General features: G+C 39.5%; 1 protein-coding gene across 7 annotated transcripts in view; it reads right to left on the minus strand.

Annotated features, from left to right (window-relative positions):
• Positions 1–21,959, minus strand: part of TAFA5 (TAFA chemokine like family member 5) — a 442,754-nt gene that overhangs the window by 336,396 nt on the left and 84,399 nt on the right. Inside the window, exon 1 of one of the 7 annotated variants that reach the window (XR_008202825.1) lies at positions 2,314–2,645. The exons of 5 other annotated variants lie outside the window; for them this stretch is intronic. Coding sequence is in view for 1 of the 2 variants with exons in the window: in XM_052668831.1 (XP_052524791.1) it covers positions 2,314–2,404 (91 nt within the window). In the remaining variant the exon portion in view is untranslated. Of the gene's footprint in view, positions 1–2,313; positions 2,656–21,959 lie in introns of those variants that run through there. One more of the 7 variants, XM_052668831.1, reaches the window with a different exon arrangement.

Consider the following 21,959-nt stretch of genomic DNA (forward strand, 5'->3'; position numbering starts at 1 on the left):
AATGCTTTGCTGGTCGTTCCCTCACTTTGCTTTCCCTTGCTTTCTTAGTGCAGGCTTCAAAACAAAAAAGTAGAAAATTCCATGCTGCTTTTGCTAATTGTTTACATGCAGTCTTCTATTATCTATTCGTCCTCCTCCTACATGCCTGCTTTTCATGGTGGCTAGAACTATCATTTTTATTAGATATTCTGAAAGTTCCTCAGAGAGAAGAATTCAGTTATATCACCTCGAGTTTCAGCCAATTCCACTGCACTGCTCTATGTCAGGACTGAAACCAGGGGGGGTGACAACGTGCACTGGTGAAGTAATTGTACACAGGGATGGGAACGCTGTTGTGCAGATGAGCAGCGGTCAGGAAGGGCCGACAAGCAGCCCCCCCACACACAGTCTGTATTTACCGCAAGTACACGGGTCACAGTGTTAAAGAAGAAATAAAAAAGAAATACTTTCTTCATAAGTATAAACAGACCGGTGTAATTTACCCAACAAGCTCCACAGCTTCAGCTTTCTCCCTGTGCTCAGAAAGTGAAGAGCGGCTATAAAAGCTGGAGGAGAAGCAGTGGAAAACGTGTTGAAGTGCTGGGTGCATGGCCATGGTTTCTGCCTTCACATATTAACTTAGTAGCAGTTTTCCATCCCACAGTGCAAGAAGAAATACTTTAAGTGATACTAAATGCTTCTTCCATTATGGATTTTTTGGGGTAACATGGGTCTAAAAATCAAGGAGTGAAAGACATTTCAAAAAAGAAAAGAAAGGAGAAAGAAAGAAGCAGCATCATGCAAATGCTGACCAAAAAAAAAAAAAAAAAAAAAAAGCCTGAGATGCCGGGCTATATTTCTTTCTGCTGTATCTCCTCAAAATGAGTGATCTGATTAGACAGAGATACACAAACAGACCAGTCCGAGCATTTTAACGGCATGCTTTAAAGGCACTGCACCCAATGCAACTAAAGCATGGGCTCCTTTCTTAAAGGAGAAATCTCTGGCACCATCGGTTTTCTGGATACCGTTTTCTAGACCAAGCAAACTGGGCAAATCCCTGTTTATCTGTCCCAGGAACGATCAGCACAAAGGCACAGCCCGGCGGTGCGACGCCCCTCGCTGCAGTACCGCCAGCAGAGGCCCTTCCACGGGTGCAGGGCAGGCGCTCTGCCCAGCCCGGAAAGAAACTTTGTCCCAGGCACAGAAAACTTTTTCTCCTCACTTTGCAGAGCTCCACAGCCAGCCCGGCTGCCTTCTCCAGAAGCCACCACCTCGACTGCACTACCGTGACAAAAAGGAATACGTGGGTCTGTCAAAACCCCCATGTTTCTGCGTTGTGCTTCTTAAGGAACAGCATCCTTCTCATAAGCCACCCAGTATAACCACATCTCTCAGGATTCACGCTCGTATCTCAGAGCAGTTTCCTTTATAGATAAGGAAAGGAATCATTATTACAACACGGAAAAAAAAATTAAAAATTTAAAAAAAATAAGTGTAATTTCCCGGTGAAGGAAAGAAGATAAGGAAACAAAACTAGAAACACAGGAGCGTTGCTCCCTAAGAAAATTCCTCTATCCACTTAATCAAACGCTTTCTTTTCCCACCCAACTCACACAGCAAATAAAGAGAAAAGAAATTGTAATATAAAACCCGCCGCCCCATCTGAGCTGTTCTCTCCGACAAATTGCAATCACAGTTTTCTGACCGCAAGGTGGAAAAAACAGAGCCTTGAAAGCATGCAAAGGCCTCTGCTCCTGTTGGGGCAGCGAGGAGGAGGACGCTGCATGCCCAGGATTTGCTCTGCCCTGCCCTTTCCATAGAACTTTAGTGCCATCTATTGAAAACTTACTGAACAAGGAAGAGGGAAAGGATGCCTATTGATTCGGTATAAAAATAAGACGTTTACTTGTTAAGGGGTTTTTGGTTTATTAATACTCCCATGACGACTGCTGTTCGGTGGTCATCTGACAGCAACAAATATTTCCTATGCACCGGACGTACCCCACAGAGCCATGAGACGTCCACTAAAATGCAGAATGCAATCACACCGATTTTATACATCTATGCATTTACCAAGAACGTAAGTCCAAAGCTCGCTATTTGCTAACGAAACAAACACGAGAAGGCTTTAAGCGGCAAGAAAAAAAAAAAAAAGAAATAAAAAGAAACCAAAAAAACAAAAAACAAACAACAACAACAACAAAAAAATAAAAACGGCGTGGAAGCACTGCTGTAAATAGAACATACTGGAAACAGTAAAAAATAATTAAGGCACCTCGTACAGACCGTAGAATTAAAGAACAGGGTATGTAGACATGCAGATATAATTACCTTCTTTAAGAAACTGTGAGTGGATGACAAATATAAGAAAACAGCAGATCGCTGCTCCTGCTAGTGCCCATAAAGCTTTCAAGAGCTGCATCTCGGTCTGAAACTCAGTAAATACCCAGAAAGTCACACAATGAATTTCCACAGCGATGCATCAACGCTTCCCTCTGTGCGCCAGGCGCGGCGGCTCCCGGCAGGGACCACACTCCCGAGCAGGGCGGGCGAGCCCGGGGCTGCGGAGGAGGGGCCGGGGCTTCACACCCCGCGCGGGGGCAGCGGCAGCGCCGCGCTCTCCTCGCCGAGGCGGCCGGCGCGGGGCCCCATGAATCAGCGCTCCGTGTCCGCGGGAGCCGCGCCGAGCCGGCGGCGGGGGCAGGGAGGCCGGCAGCGCCGGGCAGGTTGCGCAACAGCGCCCGCTGCGCCGCGGGGCCGCCGCCGCCGCCGCCCGCTTAGGGCGCGCCGCCGCCGGGCGGCGCGGGGCGAGCGGGGGCCGGGCCCATCCCGGGGAGGCTCCGCGGGAGCCGCTGCAGCATCGCCGGGCTGCGGGAGCCGCTCGCCGCCTCACTCCTTCGCTCGCTCGTCGGGCCGCCGCTCCGCCGCTCGCTGCCACGGCTCGGGGAGGAGGGAGGGAGAGAGAGAGAGAGCGAGCGAGCGGGGAGGGGAGGGAGCGGAGGGAGGGAGGGATTTCTCTTTACTGCAACTTCTCCCGGCTGGCGGCAATTTGTTGCACCCCCCGCCTCCTCCTCCCCCGGCTCGGAGATCCTCGAGATCCTCCGTGGCGCGGAGGGACTCGGCTCAGCCCGACATCCCCGGCGGCGCGGGGACGGCCGCTCTCCGCTCGGCTCCGCGCCTCCCGCCTCGGGGGCTCCGCTTCTTCCCTCGTCCGTCCCCGTCCCGGCGCCGCTGCCCGGCGGTGACACCGCAGAGCGCCCTCCGAACGCCGGGCTACGGCGGGAGCGAGCTCAGTCTACAGGTTGATGCTTCCGACGCAGCCATCGCCGCGGAAAGCGAGAGCGCAAATGAAGGAATGCCATAAATCACCCCTTCTTTTAAAAAAAAAAAAAAAAAAAAAAAAAAAAAAAGCCAAGGCTGTGGTTTTGCTGCCGCCCGCCCGCTCGCTCCAGGGGAAGGGCCGAGCTGCGGTACAGAAGCGGCTCCCCATGCAGCCGGGGGGCGGGCAGGCGGCGGGACCGCTGCGGCGCGGAGCTGGGAGGGCCGCCCCGACGGCCGGGAGTGCCCGCCGAGGGCTGCCAGCCCCGAGCTCCTCGCCGGGAAGGCGCGTTGGGGCGACGGAGGGAGCGAGAGCCGCGGGGCGGGCGGGGGCGCGGGCGCTGCGGGAGCGCCCTGGCGCGCTGCTCCGCGGACGGCGGGAAGGTACCGCGATCCCCGGCCGGCTGCGGGGGGACTGCGCGGCGTTACCGGCGGGAGCGGAGCGGTGGCGGCCGCCGCGTTACCCCGGGTTATCCGGGATAGGCAGCAGCGCATCCGTAGTTTGGAGATCCAAACCAAGTAAGGGAATGATTGCGAAGCTATGCTTTCATAGCTCTTTGCTGAAATGTTTGCATTTATGCTGATTCTTTGGTAATACTCATTACTGGCATATTTTCTTAGTTTTTAAGAACCAGCAGGTGCTCAAGAGGCTTGGAAGGACGGATTAATACAGTATCTGTTTCTGTTGGGCAAACATTTTCCTGTTGACGGTGTGCAGTTTTGTTTGTTTGTTTTTTGCTGATAGCACAGAGGAACACTGAAAACTATCCCTGGAATTTTAAACTTCACACAAATCCCTATAAACCCATTTATTGTATTCACTGTATTCGAAGATTACAGCAATGCAATGTTAAAGCAATGTCAGAGCTACAGTAGAGATACTCCATGTAAATCTTTAATTCTCAAATGTACCCTTTGGTACATGGAGAAATTGGCCATGCTTGGGCTCAGTTCAAGTTGGGTTTTGTTTGTTGTCTTCTGGATGAAGAGGAAACAGGTTGAGTAACTAAAGAAAATTCATATATTTACACTTAAGCAGTCCTAAGAAAATTGCACAACCCTACCAAACACCTTGAAAAAATGTTTGGGTTTTTTTTAAGTCTCCAGATACGTAGATTTTAAAGGTGTCTCAACAGTTTATGCAGTTCTGGATCAGCAACATGTACCGTTCAGTATGAACATGCAAAGCTGGTAGGGAGATATCATGGCAAATTTTACATACTGCCTTCCAAAAAGCACACAAAGAGACACTGCTAGCAGACTGAAATCCCTTGTTTGCTCCTTTGAGGTTCACTGCGACAGTGCAGCCCCCATGTTCTTTGATTTTAAGCTGGTCTTACTTTGTGGAGCTCCTGCACGAGGCAAACACTCCTGGGCTCTAGCAGCCTTTGGAGCAGACCCTTTCAGAAGAACGACATCAGAACGCAGCACTGTGCTTCCAGCCACAGGGGAGTCCCTCAACACGCACAGTGGTGTAAGTGGGAGCAAAATCTGGTTCAGCACTCACACAGTACGGAGATATTTAGTCTCATAGCAACAAGGGATTCCAGAAGACTTCCCATTTGGGAGGACAGTGGTACCTGGCAACGATGCTTGCTGTACTAAATATGGTGTGCTGTGCTTTTTGCATTTTCTTGACAGACTTGGACCTTTCAGGTATAGGATGATCCCTGTTCAAAAATAGCCGCCTTCAAATTCTTGACTTGTTATCTACATAAAGATTTATAAGATATTAAAGGTACCTCAAATTACCAGCATGGACTTCTCTGGAAGACTTTTAAGAATAAATTCCCCTTACTAAAACACCCCGTGACCTTTCAGCCTATTAAGGTTTGAACCCCAACTAATGCAGTAACACCTGTCCAACAGTTCGCACGCTGCTTGGGCCAAGAGATTTATAGCACCAACCCACTGTTTGTTTCCAGGTTTTTGCCAAAGCTTTGACCTCAGGCATCTCCAGTAATGCAGAAGCAAAAAGCTCCTGTCCCAGCAATAGCTTCTGTCTGGAAACCACTAGGCAGGGAATCTTCCGCTTGTGTTCTAATGTTGAAGAGGGATGCTGAGCACCTGAAAGCCCCTTAGCACAGGTGAAGGATGGTCATAGAGCTGGAAGAGATTTCCAACAGTGTTGCAATTGGGAAAAGCAGTAAGGAATGCATTTTCCAGATAATCACGTGGCAAAGGCAACTGCACTTAAAATATGAGCTCTTCCTGGTTCTTAGGGGAAGCTGCACAACAAATAAGTGCATCTTTTCCAAATGTATGTTCGATTTTGGAAATGCAGCTCATTTGTTCCTTTTTCTGGAACTTCTGTCTAGTTCAACAGAATTACTAAAACTGGAACTCTGTAGCGAAGACAGCAGCCCTTGCTCAATTCTAGAGGTTTAAAAATATCTTCTCTGCTCTGCATTTAATTCCATGGGGAAAAAAAAAAAAAATCCACCAACCTTTAAAAGATCCATTCTTCCATAATGAGATATTTTAAATTAAAAAAATGCTGAAGTTCCTGGAACACAACCATGTTTATATTGTGTTCCATACCACTGTAAATAAGCGCCTGGTATTTTCAGTTGTGTTGAATGTATTTTTGCATAATGATTTTATTCCTGTTCATGCGATAAGCCCCAAAATTATGCACGGCCAATGCAGATCTAAATACAGTAGCATGAGATGACGTTAGCCCATTTTCACTAATGAATTTGGAATCTACTACTGGCATTGAATCACACACACACCAAAAAAAAAAAAAAAAAAAAAAAAAAAGGAGAGAGAGAGAGAAGAGCAGACAGTATCTATTATTAGGTTATCTAGCCCAAACCTTTGCCAGTGCCCACTGGATTTCATTTTTGTTACTTCTGAGTTACTCAGGCAATATTCTGTCACCAGTCACTTGAGGCGATTATTCCAGCCCAGCGGTTCTCTCAGCTGGAATGCTTCTCTTGATGCTAAGTTTAACATTTTATTTTGTTGAAATTCACCCAGTTCATCTTTCAAGTATGCCTGAAGTGGCATTATAAATCCTTTCCCACTTTGAATCTAACCAAAATAAATGATATATTGAGTGTAAGTAATGAATACAGATGGGTATATTTCTACCAGTTATTTTTTTTTTTGCAGTCTCCAAATACTTTTTCCCCATTGCAACAGCTGGTTCACATTTCCTTGCTATTAGGCCACCACATCAGCACTCCTCAAAATACCATCACTGATCTTCTGCTGATGATGGCAAGCACACCAAAATAGAAATTCATCTCTGGAGAGATTCTGTTAATGGCTGGTTTGAGAGGTGAGGTAGCTACCACTGTGTACTCACAGTGTATTCATCTGACCATCTCGTTCCATGAATGCCTGAAGTTTTCACTTCATTTTTCCCTTCACTCACCTAAATAAATGATGTGTGTGATTAATATGGCTTTAACAATTTTTTAATTTAACAAACAATTTTTTTTTTTTAACAAACCCTTCTTTCCGCTCTTTCTCCTGCCTGTAGATCCATGAAAGGGATAATGCAGTCAGGATGGTTTGGAGTAACCAAGGAGTAATTTCTTTGCTGCTGTGTGTCTTTTCTGCTTAATACTTCTGATGCATATTTTTAGGAAAAGTCTTTGGATCTTCCTTGGGTTTCTACTTGCCTTATTTTGCTGTTCCTGCCTTCTTTTCACTATTACTGAGCTTCTGTGTAGGTATGATTTTATTTATAGGGAAAGAACTGCACCAGCAATCCATGTCATATGGACAGTTGTCCACTGGGAACTTCATGCACATTCTTCCACTAAACAGCCACCAATTGGCAACAGCTTTTAGCCACTGCTGGCCAGGGCAGTACAGAAGCTGGCTAAGAAGTGAAAAGGTCTGTGAAACCACTGATCACTGCTAAGTTTCCAACCACCACAAATCAGAAATGACACAGTATGCCAGCCACAGGAACTATGGATAGCAGGGTTAAAGTGTATATCATCATATTCCTCCTTTTGTGATATACTTGTGGACCACCCTCCCCATATGTGCTCACCAAGCAATACATAGGAGAGACCCTTATACCCCTCAAAGCTTTAAGCAGCTCACTTAAGTACTTCTGATCTTGTAGTCTCATTTTACCTTACACACTCAACCTGTTACAGGGAGCACCTCACTTTGCAGTAGCTGCTCTGACACATTTAACAGCACAATTATAGATGACTTGGTAACCACCCATTGACTAAAAATAACCTAGCAACTGAAGACACACTTAGGTATCTATACTCAGATATCCCAGAGGAACTCTTCACAGTTCTTGGAGCTGGGGAAAACATATGTATCTCACCAAATGCAGCAGGCTAGGAATCCTCAGGGGTGGGGATGGGGAATATCAGGGGATGAGATAACACTGCACAGCTGAAAGATTTTCCAGACAACACTGCTAGCTAATCTCTTTTCCAACTAGCTCTGCAATTAAGGTTTCCTATTGAAAACAGTGACAGCATTATGACCTGGGGAATTTCTGATGTAGAAACAAAACCAACACATCTGGGACTGCAACATTTAGAGCGTTAACAGAATTCACTTCCTGCACTGGTGGCACTTGCAACCAACACTAATGAACTAATGCCACTATGCATAGGAGAGAGGACACAAGCTGTCACAAAGTAGAAGCCACTGAGAAAGGAAATAGGACAGCATGTTCCGTGAGGAACCTTGCAGTGCTGAAACTCATTCTTGCCTTCTGTAGCATGGAATCGTTTCCATGCGAGGTTTCCCTCAACTTCTTTAGGAAGAAATAAATCGATGTCTGAAGAGAGAGACAATAACTTTCAGACAGTCCTCCAAAAGGTGTGATTTCATTTCTCTGACACATGTACAGTATGTCTCCCGTTGGATAGTTTCGTATCTTTGAAGGAGGGAGGGGAACCCACCTCTCCCTTTTGTATCTGAAACAACCTCCCGCTGATGTATTACATCATCAAAACCACACGTGTCAGAATGGAGACAATTGTGTAATCATGTTGCCTGCCTGACCTTCCTTTTCACTCCCCCCCTTTTTTTTTTTTTTCTTGTTTGGTTATGGCCTTCATATACTCAAAATGCTTTCAAGACACTTTCATTTGTCTACAAAGAATAAAATAGGCAGCAACTCTGACACAGGAAGAGAACTACTAAACTCAAAGAGAAAGTCTACAGGGTCTCAATGGCCTTTCCACCTGCCCCCAGTTGTAAGATTATCATCTTAAAATAGTTCAGAGAGTATATAACACCCGAAACTCACAGTTAAGACTGATGAACAACAGCATAGTCTTAAATGTTCCAGTGACTGCAGAGCTACAAAAAATCACAAACAGGCTTATCCTCATATTTTCACTTTTTGTATTTTAAAATAATTTGCATTTTTCTCACTTCTAATCAAAATTTATTTTTTTATTCCTTTTTTCCCTTGAAAAGGATTTGTATTATAGCCGCGATGACTAAACAAATGAAATTAATGGAATTTAGTTAAGATCCACAGTTTCCAGCATCACTTCCTGAAGATCTAGCCTAAATAAACACAATTGAAATGTTGTGACATTTAATCAGTAAGTTCTTCATTGAAAATGAGATCCATAAAGTAAGCCATGCAGAATAAGCAGTGACTCAAGTCATATGAATCAAGACATAGCAAACCTTCACATATCAGCCAGCAATGCAGTATAACAGTCTTGTACAGAAAAGTTCAAAAGTTAGAAAGTTTTGAGGGTTTTGTTGCTTTCCCTCACCTAAGTGGAGATGGGGAAAAAAAATATGGAATCAACAGGAGCAGTAGTATACAAATTGTAAACTTGTACTCATCAGCAGCCTGCCTAATAAGCTCTATGTCTTATAGCTCAAACTTTACCAAGAAAACTTTCTTTATATTTATTTACCCGTTGGCCTTCCCCCTCAAAACATGAATATCACAAACACTGATCAGGGGCTGAAATCACAAAACAATGGACACTTTTAATTGCTGATTGGTAAGAATGGAAACTGCAGCAAAAATAGAACATATCTAGAGCAAAGAAGGTGTCTCCAGAGTTAGATAAAATATGCTCTGAACGTACAAGGAAGAGACAGTGTGTGCCTCTGTAATGTTTGAGCTTGTTGGCTGATATTACTGAGAGAAGGGGCAGTCACTAGTTGCTAATAAACCAGTGGAGAAGGGACAAATACTTTTCAGATTAATGTGCAGATGCTTTAAAAATATTCAAAACCTCAAAAAAAAAAAAAAAAAAAAAAGTTGTTACATGCACAAAAGAAACAATTAGAACAGTTATGTGTGAGCTAAAATGGGTTTACCACTATGGCATTCTTATTTTAAGCCTGAAAACTCTGTTTTCAAGTGTTTTAAACCTGAATCCAACTGTGACATCAAAGGAGACCCAGAACGTTGTACATTAAATTTCTTCTGGGTCTGTGTTCAGGACATCATTTTGAAAATTTGATTAAGTAAAGGAGAAATTAGAACACAAACTTGCTTGTCATTCTGAAATATAAAGCCATACTTTTACAAGCCATTCATGTATAATATAGTCTCCTAGTTTTCAATAATACAAAAAAAAGAAAAAAACAAACAACAAATTCTCAAGTCTCTAGCTAGACTATTAGATATGGACAGATAACACTAAGTAATATACGACAAATTTTGTTTAGTAGGATGAAAATGGATTACTGCAAGCCAATATGAGTTTTATTACCAGAGTCTGCTATGAGAAATTAACACACTGGAGGCCCATCGATATACACCTGGGGTGGGATAATGGTAGGAAATACAGATTTATATAATCTCCTGCATGTGCAACCTACTTACTATTTGTTTGCTTGCTTGTTTTTGCATTATTTTTTTTCTATTTGCCAGACACATCAGACACGCCAAAGCTTACTACAGCTAATGAAGTGGACACTGTATAGCAGCTTTGCACTTTTTTTTATTTTTCTTTTTTGGTGAAAAGCACATCTCTAAAGGATTATGTCCTCTTTTTTCTTTGTTTTGAAGTAGAAAGCTTTAATTACAACACGAAAGGGGGCATCTAAGATTTTGGCATTTAAAAGCAAAAAAGTAAAGCTATTAAAGCGGTACCCTTAACATACTGGGCAACATTAACTTTGTTATGTTACAACTTCAGCTACTAGCAGCACACTAACTTCAGTAAAAATCGTGCAGATACTGAAGCTGATTCAGTCAGATTTCATATGGATGAAATACTACAAAGAATACTATAGCAGCAGAAGGTCCACACAAACACCCCATGCCCATACAGCCTTACTGGGCACAGGTTCAAGTTCAGTAGCCCACATGTTTTTAGTTGCCCAGGTCTATATGTGAAAGGGCAGAGGATTCATCATATCTAATTGCTCACGACTGCAAGAATGTATAAGTTTACATGTGCAGTGCAGGGTCGATCACAGATTAGAGCTGGAATATGAGCTGAAGTCTTAAATTGACATACTGGTTAAACCATGCCCACAGAAAGAGTTATCTTTGACCCTAAAGTCACAGCAAAAATTTGATTACAGTTTACCTCACCAGTATTCTAATATAATGCTAACATTATAACATTAGATCAGTATGATATTATACATTGAATGGCTACATTAGAAGTGGTTAATGATGACAAAGGTTTTTTGTATGAACTACTATATACAGACTTGATACAGTATTTCATTTTTGAAAATATTTGATTTTCTTATTTTGGCAAATGATTGAGTGCTTATTTGGTTCATTTTTATACTTCAGAGGAAAGATTTATAGTCTATTCTGTCATTAATGCAAAAAAATAATAGGTTAGTAACACATTTTATAAACTGTATGCTCTCAGTCCATGCCACAGTGCTTTCAGAACGTGTCAACACTCAGCAATTTCCTTACCCAGCTCAAAAGCATCTTGGAAGCACCCCGGACAATGTCTCATATACAGCCATTGAGGGTTATCCGCTCCAAAATAGCTGTTATAATCTGAATGGAAGAACCATAAATGATTCAATTGGAATCACTTCTGAAAATGAAAAAAATAAATGAACACAGAATAAACTACAACATTAGTGGGTCTGGCAGCCCACAGACCTGATGATCATAGATCTGAAGACTTTGAAGTTTCCCCTTATAATTACTCTACTTTATATAATGGCTACCTCCAAATGCTGAGAACAGTATTATTAAAACTGGCCTCCAGTGATTTTAGAAAGTATTTTTGCATCATTTCAGATACAAGTCAACGAAGTACATACCCAGCTGCATCTGATACAACTGAAACTAGGTAAAACAGCCTTTTTCTTCCCCACCCCCACTTTCCTTGAAAGAGGCTAAGTATTCATATCTTCCCTATAAAGGAAATATAGCATAGTATATAGCACATGTCTACTTACAGCCTTCATACTAAAATTCAGCCATATGAAATAAAATCCTAAACTCTAATGCCGCCAAATGTTGGATCCAGCAACAGTTTGCTTTGTTGACTCTTTTGTTGTTGTTGTTGTTGTTGCTTTTTGTTGTTGTTTTAGTTTTTATGAAGAAACTATGACATAAAAAGAACACCCCTTTTTTTTCTTTTTTTCTTTTGTTTTTTTTTCACTACAGGGAAAAAAAAAAAAAAAACAGTATTCCATGAAAACAGGACAAATCAAAGAACTCAACAAAATGACAATCACTTGTCAAAAAGAGGGATTAGCAAAAGACAGTATAACAAACTAGAATAAATGTAATAGGGCATTTTACCTTTATTTTAAATGCCAACAACATAGTGTATCTCTTCTTCTGTTTGCCCATACACATTTTTTTTCCTCCACTAGGTATCATTAGTTTTTTAAATAAATATTCTTCCTTCATAACCACTTTAGAAGAATACAGAAAAGAAATGAGAAGAAGGTAGTATGAGCAACACAGTTTCTAATTGTATACAGAGCATCACCTTATGGTTTAAGGTCTGCAAAGAGATGAGGAAGGAAGAAGTTAATCTGTTGGAAACATGTGCAGTTGGCATCAATCCTAATGGCATGCCATAGGTATGAAGCTGTTTATCAATAAAGTTGTCCTATCAAAGTGGACAGAATAAGCATATGAGCCAGTGACTTCCTACTGTGAGAAATCACGACAATCTCCTGTGCCATAAGGAAAAAGTTCTTATCCTTTCCAGATTATACACTCTACTGCTTCACATATCGAAAATGTGCCTCAAGAAGTTGTTGGCATGGGGTAAGGCAATCATTAAGTTCTAGTAATGCAACTGTAGTAGTCTGAGTAGGTTTAACTGTTTTTGTTTTACCTGTTCAGATATACTACTGAAGATGTTTATGTTCCTCTTGAGAGACACAATGGAGGATGAGAAAATTTTAACAGAAACTTAAATTTTCGTCGTGGTGGTGGTCCTATTTTTGATAGGCTGGTGATCAGAATGGAGTTGTGCAAACAGGCTTTTTTTTTTGTTGTTCAATGTCTTTCAGTATATAAATTGTTATCCTAATTATTTTCATGTGCGTGTGATGCATGCCATGTATCAAAGAACATTAGTTTGACATAAAATGTAAAAGATTCCCTATTTGTAAAACAACAGTGGTCTTTTGAGTCTTTTGAGATTTTTTTTTTTCCAAATATTTTGGTAGAAATTTTATTGTTACTGCTGTAATCTAGTATGAAAATACAGGCATTGGGGAAATTTTGGGTAACAAAGGATTGCAATAACACCTAACTAACAGAATCATGAGCAACTTAAAAAGAGATGTCATGAAAAGCAACGAACTTCAAATAATATTTCATTATTAAATATTGTTAATGATGCATCTTTTTGATTTTACTTCAGTACTGCAATGAGTTTTACTAAAAAAATATTGAATTCTGATTATGAATCTTCAAACATAGGTCCTGCATCTACTGAAAGACTGAAAGGAGAGATGGCTGTACTGAGACTTTAGCTAAGCCTAGGAAACAGTACATGAGGTTGGGAGCAGACTGATGATTGTGAATTCAGTTAAAATTACATATTGCTACCTGTAGCTCTTTCTGTAGTAGTTTTGTGATGGAATATTCTATCTTGCTTCTTTCTTTTATTTGTACTTCTGCCCACAGTGGTATATTTTACTTATATGTGTAAAAGAGGATGATATCAAACCCATTCAATTCACAGTAACAGACAGGAATTTAATAATATTAATATTATTATTATTAATAAATAAAAATTAATAATAAATGATACAGCTCTGTCTTATGTATAGCTAATAAAGTCTAACCATAGCTTAAAAGCAGTATTCCTCTTGAGAAGCCATCACTTTCAGAAGCGTTTCCACTATCACTTACACAGGAACTTTATTAAAGAACAATCCTATTCAGTACATATTCAAACAATAGTGCAGGGATGGACTTCACCACAATCTATACATTAACAACAAGCAATCCTATAAGCCCAAGAAGCAATTACGCTGGTTTAAACTATATGTTTACATCTTGTAATTGACTGCAAGTTCTGATTTGCCATAACTGGATACTTTTGAAGATCATGTGGATTCTCTAGATTTAATACAGAAAGCAAGGACACAGTATCTTTTCCCACCACTGGGGCATTTTCAGTGTTTCTGTCTTCCAACAGCCAAGCATTTTCATGAACCTTTTGCAATCTGTATTTGATACTTCTCTCTCTTTGGGAAATGTGGTTGATTTCAAGGTCCCAAATTAAAAAGTTTTACGCTGATGTAGAACAGGTATTTTATTTCCCGAGTTTCAAACCTCTAAAACCCTTTCCACTTCTGAGAAGGACTGCTCACTTTCATCCAGATCACTTACTTCCATAATTTATCTTCTGCCTCTACTTTCTACAAACAAAAACAACACAAAACAGCCCTTTATGAAGTCTTTGCAGCAACAATTTTTCTAGATTGGAAACTTATTATCAACAAGTTCTCTATGAAGGCCTTGGGAATACTTAATATTCTTGTTCTTCTCCTTGGTGCTAATGCTCTCAGCCCCACATTCAGATTTTAATACTGTACAGCACTCAGCTAGGCAAATTATCAAATCAAATTACAGTGGCTCACCAATTTACCTCCCATCAACTCTAAAGCAATACCTTGTTAACCTGCTGTAACTGTGTTGTGTGTCTGAACTGAACACGAATCAGTGAAGGTTATTTCAGAAAGAAAGGACAGACTGAAAGAGCAGCTTATTTCCACAAGGAAAAAAAAATAAGGTAGACATTTGAGCAAACTGTTTAACTTTAAAGGCAATTAGGCGATGGAATGACTTGCCTGAGGAGGTAGTTTAGACAATGTAATGAGAAGTGCTTAAAATAGAATAAACTATTTGTGAGACAGATACAGATGTAAATAATCCTCCATGTTTTGAACTAGATGAATCAGGAGAGGTATCTTTTCTATTCAAATTCCTGAGTATAAAAATTCTATTCTCTTTCCTTGGGAACAGCTTTCAAACTTATGACTGTTCCCACCTGTTCTGAATACTAAAGTGAGCCTGCACTCCAAAAGGCAGTTTAACCTCGCTGTATCATTATAAAGTAGATTTATTCATAACAAGCATCGATGAAAAACTTCCAGCAAAAAAGTCCTTAGTCAGGGAGACGCACATTGTTGCAAAAGTGGATTGTTTCTCTAAGTGCTTATATGGCCCCATCACTATAGTATCCAAGCGCCTTACAAACATTAATGAATGTATTCTCACAACACCCCTGGGAGATAGAGATAGTATTATTAGCTAATGCACAAAGAGTAGCTTGTCCAAAGTCACACAGAAAGTCTGTGGCACAGCCAAGACTCAAAACTGTGATTTCCTGCTCGCAGCCGTAACCATGACTATCTTCTGCCATCCATATACAGCATTTCAAAATATGTTACATATAACCTCAGATCTTTACACAATAAGCCTCTCTGTTCAGATGCAGATTCCGTTGCTGACTTAATAAATAAGAATAACTTTGTTTATTGAGAAGCTTCATTACGGCAACAAATTTACAGGTTACTGAAACAATGACAGTTAAATAGGCCATAACTGGTTCTAATATAGAAGAGCAATAGAAATGTATTCCTTGATCACCATATCCAGAATTGGATTTTAATACAAAAAAATATTTTTCTTCAGATGATGTAAAGCATTTCGTTATCTAGAAGGAATAAAGTAAAAAAGGGACAACAACAAAAACAAACAAACAAACAAAAACAGGCTCACTATATTCCCAACATGGTTTCTTTCAGATAAAATATTTCTGCTATTTGTGTAATAAGAGGTATATAGTACTTTCAATTTTAATGAGGTCAAATCAGGAGGGACAACTGCAGTAAGTGTATTTACCCCAGAAAAACAGAGAACAGAATTAAATATTAGAATCATGCAAAGATATGCACTCAGCATCAAGGTTATTCTCCATATTACAGGATAGTTTTTTAGTAATTTAGAGAGGATAACAGTATAATGAACTCAGAGATCTGATCAAATGATGACATGATTCTACCGAATCAGGAACACAGCACATTGTCTTTCATTTTGGAAGGGGAAAGGTACAGGCATCACATTTTTCCTCAAATGCTATAATTTTTTTTAAATATAAAAGTATTGGACAACTGCATAAATAATAGAAAAAGATGTGAAGGGGTAGCGGATCATGAAGTGAATAATGATCAAAAAACACCATGTTGAAACAAAGTTAAGCATAACTTTGGAATTCGTTCACACACACACACACACAAAAAAAAAAAAAAAAAAAAAAAAAAGAAAAAGAGAGAGACAAGGCAAGCAGCATCTGTTAAACTTCGCTCCTGCAGTTCCAACAATAGCACATTTTTTCAGTTTGTGGCTTCATGTCTTAAGAAAGATGTAGATAAATTAGATCTGGTTTTAATTAGAGCTACCAACATAGCAGAGGGGATTTACATCAGATGCTAATTGAAAACAGTCTAGCTATCGGGACAGTTAAATGATGGCGCAGATTATCACTGACAGAGAAGCCACATCTTAACGTGATTTTTTTTCAGTTAAATAAATATCCATTAGGGGTAATCCTCATTCTCGTAGGAGTATAGACTACACTGTGTCTCGAGATTCATCCCAATATTTTACATATATATTACTGCATATATGTATATATATATATATATACATATATATATACATACATATCATTAAAGTACAAATACTAGAAACAGCCATTCAGATCACCTGTTCTCAATGAACCCCAGTTTGGAATCTATTATTCTTTCCTTCTTCTCCTTCATTCTCTCACTGAGATGTCTTATTGGTGTTTACTTTCCCAATAGATCAAAACATCATAGTCTGGCCACAGTGAACTTTATCAGACAGTGCTGAATTCATTTAAACATCAAGTTGAGAACAGTGCTCCCCTTTGGCAGCAGTAGTTCAGTGCTGCCCCCCAAAAACGGGGTTGTAGTTGGGTTTCTAGGCTCTCCTCTGCTTTAGTACACAGCTGCTAATCTCGAGAACAGAAAGCAGGTACCATACCTTTACTTCAGAATTTCAGAGAAAATTGCAACAACTAGATAACTGGCTAAAGTTAATTGTCATTAAACAATAGAAAAAAAATATGTAGATGAACTATACATGGGTAAAATAATTAGGTTAGAAAAAGAGACTCTTGTTATTAAAGAGCTTAGGTGCCCAGTTAGGTTGCATAAGTAGCTTTTAATTTTCTCTGATTCTTCCAATACTACAGTGAAGTTGGTTGCCTGCTCCTGTAAGCTACCTGCTTTTGTTTGCACCTGTAAAAAACATAGTCTAATTCAGTATATAGGTGGTGGCTCTGTTTCATAAAAGCAAAAAAAAAGGACAGATGATAGACAACAAAATGACTACCTGTATGACCATTTCTTTATTTCCTTTCATATCTTTTCACACTGTTGAAACAGAGGTTAGTTAGAGTTAGCTGGAAAATGCATCCAACTAAAGGAGTAATAGTACCAAGTAGTTCCTAGATGCAGGTGGGAAGTGGTCACACAGAATCACAGAATCACCTGGGTTGGAAGGGACCTCAAGGATCATGTAGTTCCAACCCCCCTGCCTAGCAGGGCCACCAAACACACACATTCAGATCAGGTTGCCCAGGACCCCGTCCAACCTGGCCTTGAACACGTCCAAGGACGGGGCATCCACAACCTCCCTGGGCAGCCCGTTCCAGGGCCTAACCACTCTCCTTGTAAAGAATCTTTAAGCAGTGAAACAAGACTCGAGGAAATGTTTTTAAGGACAAAACCAAAACTTCAAGCCTGTAACACCCTCTTTGTGATATGAGTTCAGGCCATGTAATCTGTTTGGAATAGGTTATTCCCCAGACTACCTCATCCCCAGAGATACACAACTGACTGGGAGAAAACATTCAGTCATCCGAAAGTAAACAAACACCAGTTCCTCACTGCTCTAGTCTGTTAGTGATTGCCAATAAATTATATTAATATCCCTATGTTGAGTCTGCCCATGACAGTAGTAGGTGAGTGATCTCCCTGTCCTTATACCAATCCCCACATCCTCCTCTTTCCTCATATGTTCTTCCCCTTTTCCTTTATGGAGGGAGAGTGAGAGATCAATTATGGTAGAGTTTAGCTGCCACCAGGGTACAGCCACCACAGTACACATTCTCACTCAAAGAGAAAATCTATCTTTGTCTATTACATGGAGGAGCCTGCTGGACACTTTAAAGGGAGGAGGGAGGGGGAAAAAAAAAAAAAAACAAAAAAAAAAAACTGGCAAGAAAGAGCAATAAATCTAAAGCAAGTTAACAGCAAACCTTCTTATATGTTAATAAGAGATCTGGAGTGCTTGGTCAAACACTAATGAAAATGCCACAGAATTCCCATACTGGTAACTGGAAGTTAAGCAGTTAAGATATGAGGGAAATACAGGGAGCTAAACTGTCTGCAGGAGTTCCGGGTAGTTGTGATGGTATAGACAACAGCCTTTGCTGTTTCTCATAGGAAGATCATATGGAGGAAAGGAGAGCATCAGTTTAAGCATCAGTTAAAATAGATGGCACCACTTTAAATGGAAAACCACTATCCACATAACCAGCAAAGTGAATGATGAAGACTCAGTAAACAAAAATGTCATAAAATGTTACTTGACATTTGCTCATGAGCTGCACTGTGCTCATTTTACCAGGAGCTAACAGATTGCCACCCTAGAAGTAACATCTCAGAGAATGGCACAAGCAAAGCAAATTCATTCTCTTGCAAAGGTCTCATTTTCATTGTCTGTATTAATAATCTCCAGTTAGAGGATTTCTAAAACACAGTCTTTTAGATGTGAGGTAGTTTGGGGTTTTTTTGAGTAGTCATGTCATTGACTATGGACAAGGACATAGCCTTTTTCACTTTGACCCATTAAACAATAAAAATCTGTGGAATTACTGGTAGTTATCTCATAAAAATTCAGACTGAAAACATAGTTTCCCCAATTAGGTTCCTTTCACCCAGAAACATAGAAAATGTTCTCCAGTTTCACAGAATTATGGGGTTACAGAATAGTTGAATGTAGAAGAAATCTCTGGAGATCATCTTACGCAGATGATCAAACTGTTCAAACTCCCTGGTCAGAGCAGAGCTAACTTTCTGGTTGCTCAGAACTGTTTCAATGTCAGGACACGGATCTCCACAACTTCTCCAAACAAGATCTTCTGGTGTTCAATCACTCTTACGCAGAAAATAATAATAATAAAAACTTAGGTTTAAATGGTATTTCTTTCTGTATTTATTTGTGGAAATGCATATAATGACATAGTTCTGTCTGTAAAATGAAATACAGTAACAAAATAACATGATAACTCCAGAAAAAAAAGGTCTATCCAGCTATCTCCATGAAGACTGTGCAATGTTACATTTCTTCTAACTGGATGCCCATTTTATTTTGTTTAAGATGATTTCTTAGATCTCTCTCTGCTCTAAATTTGCTCTTAAATGGGTAGAGGTTAGATAAAACATAACTCTATGAAATCTAATACAGATCTTAGAGCTCTGAAACTAGGCCCTATCACTAAGATTTCTTAAACACACAGCTGTGTGTTGCATAAATGATTAGCTCTACAATCTGAGTTAATTTTTGTGTTTGCCTAATTTTTAACATATGAGAATTGTCTGGGTCTGAATTTAATTATTTTGATTATTAATATATTACTTTACAAAAATGTTAGGAATTAGAGCATTATTTGAAATTTGAAAAGAGCATTATTTCATTTGGAAGGTAATAATCATGGTACATGGATAACAGCATACTATTACAAATGATTTCAATAATTAATCCTTAATAAGCAGAAGTATCAACAGAACAGCAGTGATCATTCTAAAGTTTGAAATATACAAGGCCAAATTTTGTTCTCAAATTTGTTGCTGTACTAGCTCCTGTTGAAGCTTAAGTGTCAGTAGACCTGTCTATGAAGTAGAGGGCCAAGTCACTGAAAGTATGACATTCTTTAAATATTTTCAGGAGAATTGGAGCACACTCTAAGACATTTAAGTCAACAGAGAGAACAAATAGGAAAGTTAAACCAGAAATCTTTCTGACCCTACAAAGGAAGACATCATTCCTGGTTATTAATGAGATCATTTCCTATAATAATGAAAAGCACATTCTAGTAGTTATGCATTTGAAACTCCTGAATTTAGTGTTTATTCTCAAGAGTTCTTGTGTTTACCTTCAGAGCAAAAGTGTTTTTTATTGTTGTTCATTATTTTGCTTTGTTTTCTGTTTGTCTTCTAAAATGATGAATAGCATGAAAATTTAAAAGATCAATAGAACTTTCAAAGTTTGCTTAATATATCAGAGATGAAATTACTAATGACTGAATAACTGGGTTAAAGAAAATTAGAGCAAAGCGCTAATTGCTTCATTATAATTCTGCTGGTTTGGTTTTGTTCAATTAAAGCTTAATAGTTTGAACTTTTCATTACTATTGAGTAACATAACAGATTAAAATCATATTGCATGATATCCCAAAGCAAGGGATTTGCAGAGAAGGTGAGGGAGAACTAACACACCATATCATAAACTAATGAAAAAAAAAAGAAAATTGGGGGAGGAGTGGAGAGGAAAGGAGTGGAAGAAAAAAAAAAAAAAAAAGAATACAAATACCGATATTTTACTTTTCTTGTTCTTCTAAGCATTAAAGCACGATCATTTAAAGGAAGGGTCCTCATAAAGTGCAAGACTGCACGACCTCAGACATTGTAGTGTATCCCATAAGGAAGAGGAACAAATTATTTTCTATAAACAGCCATATTTACTTGAAATGTAATTTTTAAAAGCCTCACATACTGTAACCATTTCTATACGGCTGCCCATACTGCACCACTGAGGCAAAGCTCAGCTCTGCCATGAGCTGTCCGTTCAGCACCACACGCGCCAAAGCACCACCAGCTGTCATGCTACAGCTTCAGCAATTAACTCCAGCAATTGCCTTATAAAACGGTAAGAGTTCTGCATGCATTTTCAGACTGTAAAGCCTACATAATTAAAAGAAACAAGTTAAAAAAATCGAACAAAGATCTGTAATATGTGTTTATGAAAATATTACTTTACAGGGGAATAGAAACACTGATGTTATGAAACTATATTTATTGTACAGATCAGATCAAACGAAAAGTCCTTTAAACTCACTTAGTTGTTCAGCCTCCATCAGTATTTTAAAATCTTATCATAGTTACAAAGCAATTAATCATGTAAACTGAAGCATCAACCGAAACTAAAAAGTGTTCTTACAATTTGCATTTCACAAGACATTCATTAAACAGTAAACTAATTATTCAAAATCCCACATACTATAAAAAAATCATTATTTATATATGTGGTAAGTGTAGATGCTGCTTTCATTTTCAAATCTTCAAGTGTAAATGTAGCAGAAAGTTCCTTCCTTGTAATCAGTAATAAGATCATCTTTGCAGCATCTTTGATATGCTGCAGGTTCATAGTGAATACATACAGGAATGGGAAAAGATGAAGAAAAGATTCTTAGACAATAAAGCTATATGAGAATCTACTAGGTTTTTTTTCTTTCTTTTCCTGCTTCCTTTCACTATGAACATATCTGACTAGAAGAGATAAAAAGCACAGATTTAAAACTATCAGTAACAATGCATTAAGGTTCTATCTTAGCCATGTAAATAGTTTCAAAGTTGTTACCTTCTTCCTGGAGAATATATCCTTTCAGATATAAGGGAAGTATAATAGAAATAAATGGTTTACTCCTTGTTGATACAATGAAATGATTGTTCATGATGGAAAGTTCAGAACTCCATCTTGTGGCGATAATTTTAACTATACACCAAAAACAATTTGGGAGAAGTAAGCTTCTTATGCTCCACTGCTGATGTGCCTTTGTAGAAAACATGAACTGAATTATCTCAGCTGTTCAAAACAAACACAAAAATACTACAAACTTGTCTACTAACACTGTGGTTGGTTTTGTTTGTTTGTTTACGGCATTAATTTGATTTACTGATATACAGAAAAAAATCCTGCCACAGAAAGTCTGTTCTTGAAGAATAGGCCACTCTTTGAACCTCTTCAATCTCAGATAGAGGTAAAAACAATGAATCTAGCCTACCAGGGGTACTAAGCTTTCTGTGTAAGTAGCACAACTCCATTTATGGTCAGACATGCCTTAATTACTGAAAGTACTAGTGTGTTGCAAAAGATATTAACAGCTCTACATCTAACCACGTACAAACTTAAGGAA

The sequence above is a fragment of the Tympanuchus pallidicinctus genome, unplaced genomic scaffold, assembly GCF_026119805.1.
Source record: "Tympanuchus pallidicinctus isolate F22 unplaced genomic scaffold, pur_lepc_1.0 scaffold8, whole genome shotgun sequence".
NCBI classification, from domain to species: domain Eukaryota; kingdom Metazoa; phylum Chordata; class Aves; order Galliformes; family Phasianidae; genus Tympanuchus; species Tympanuchus pallidicinctus.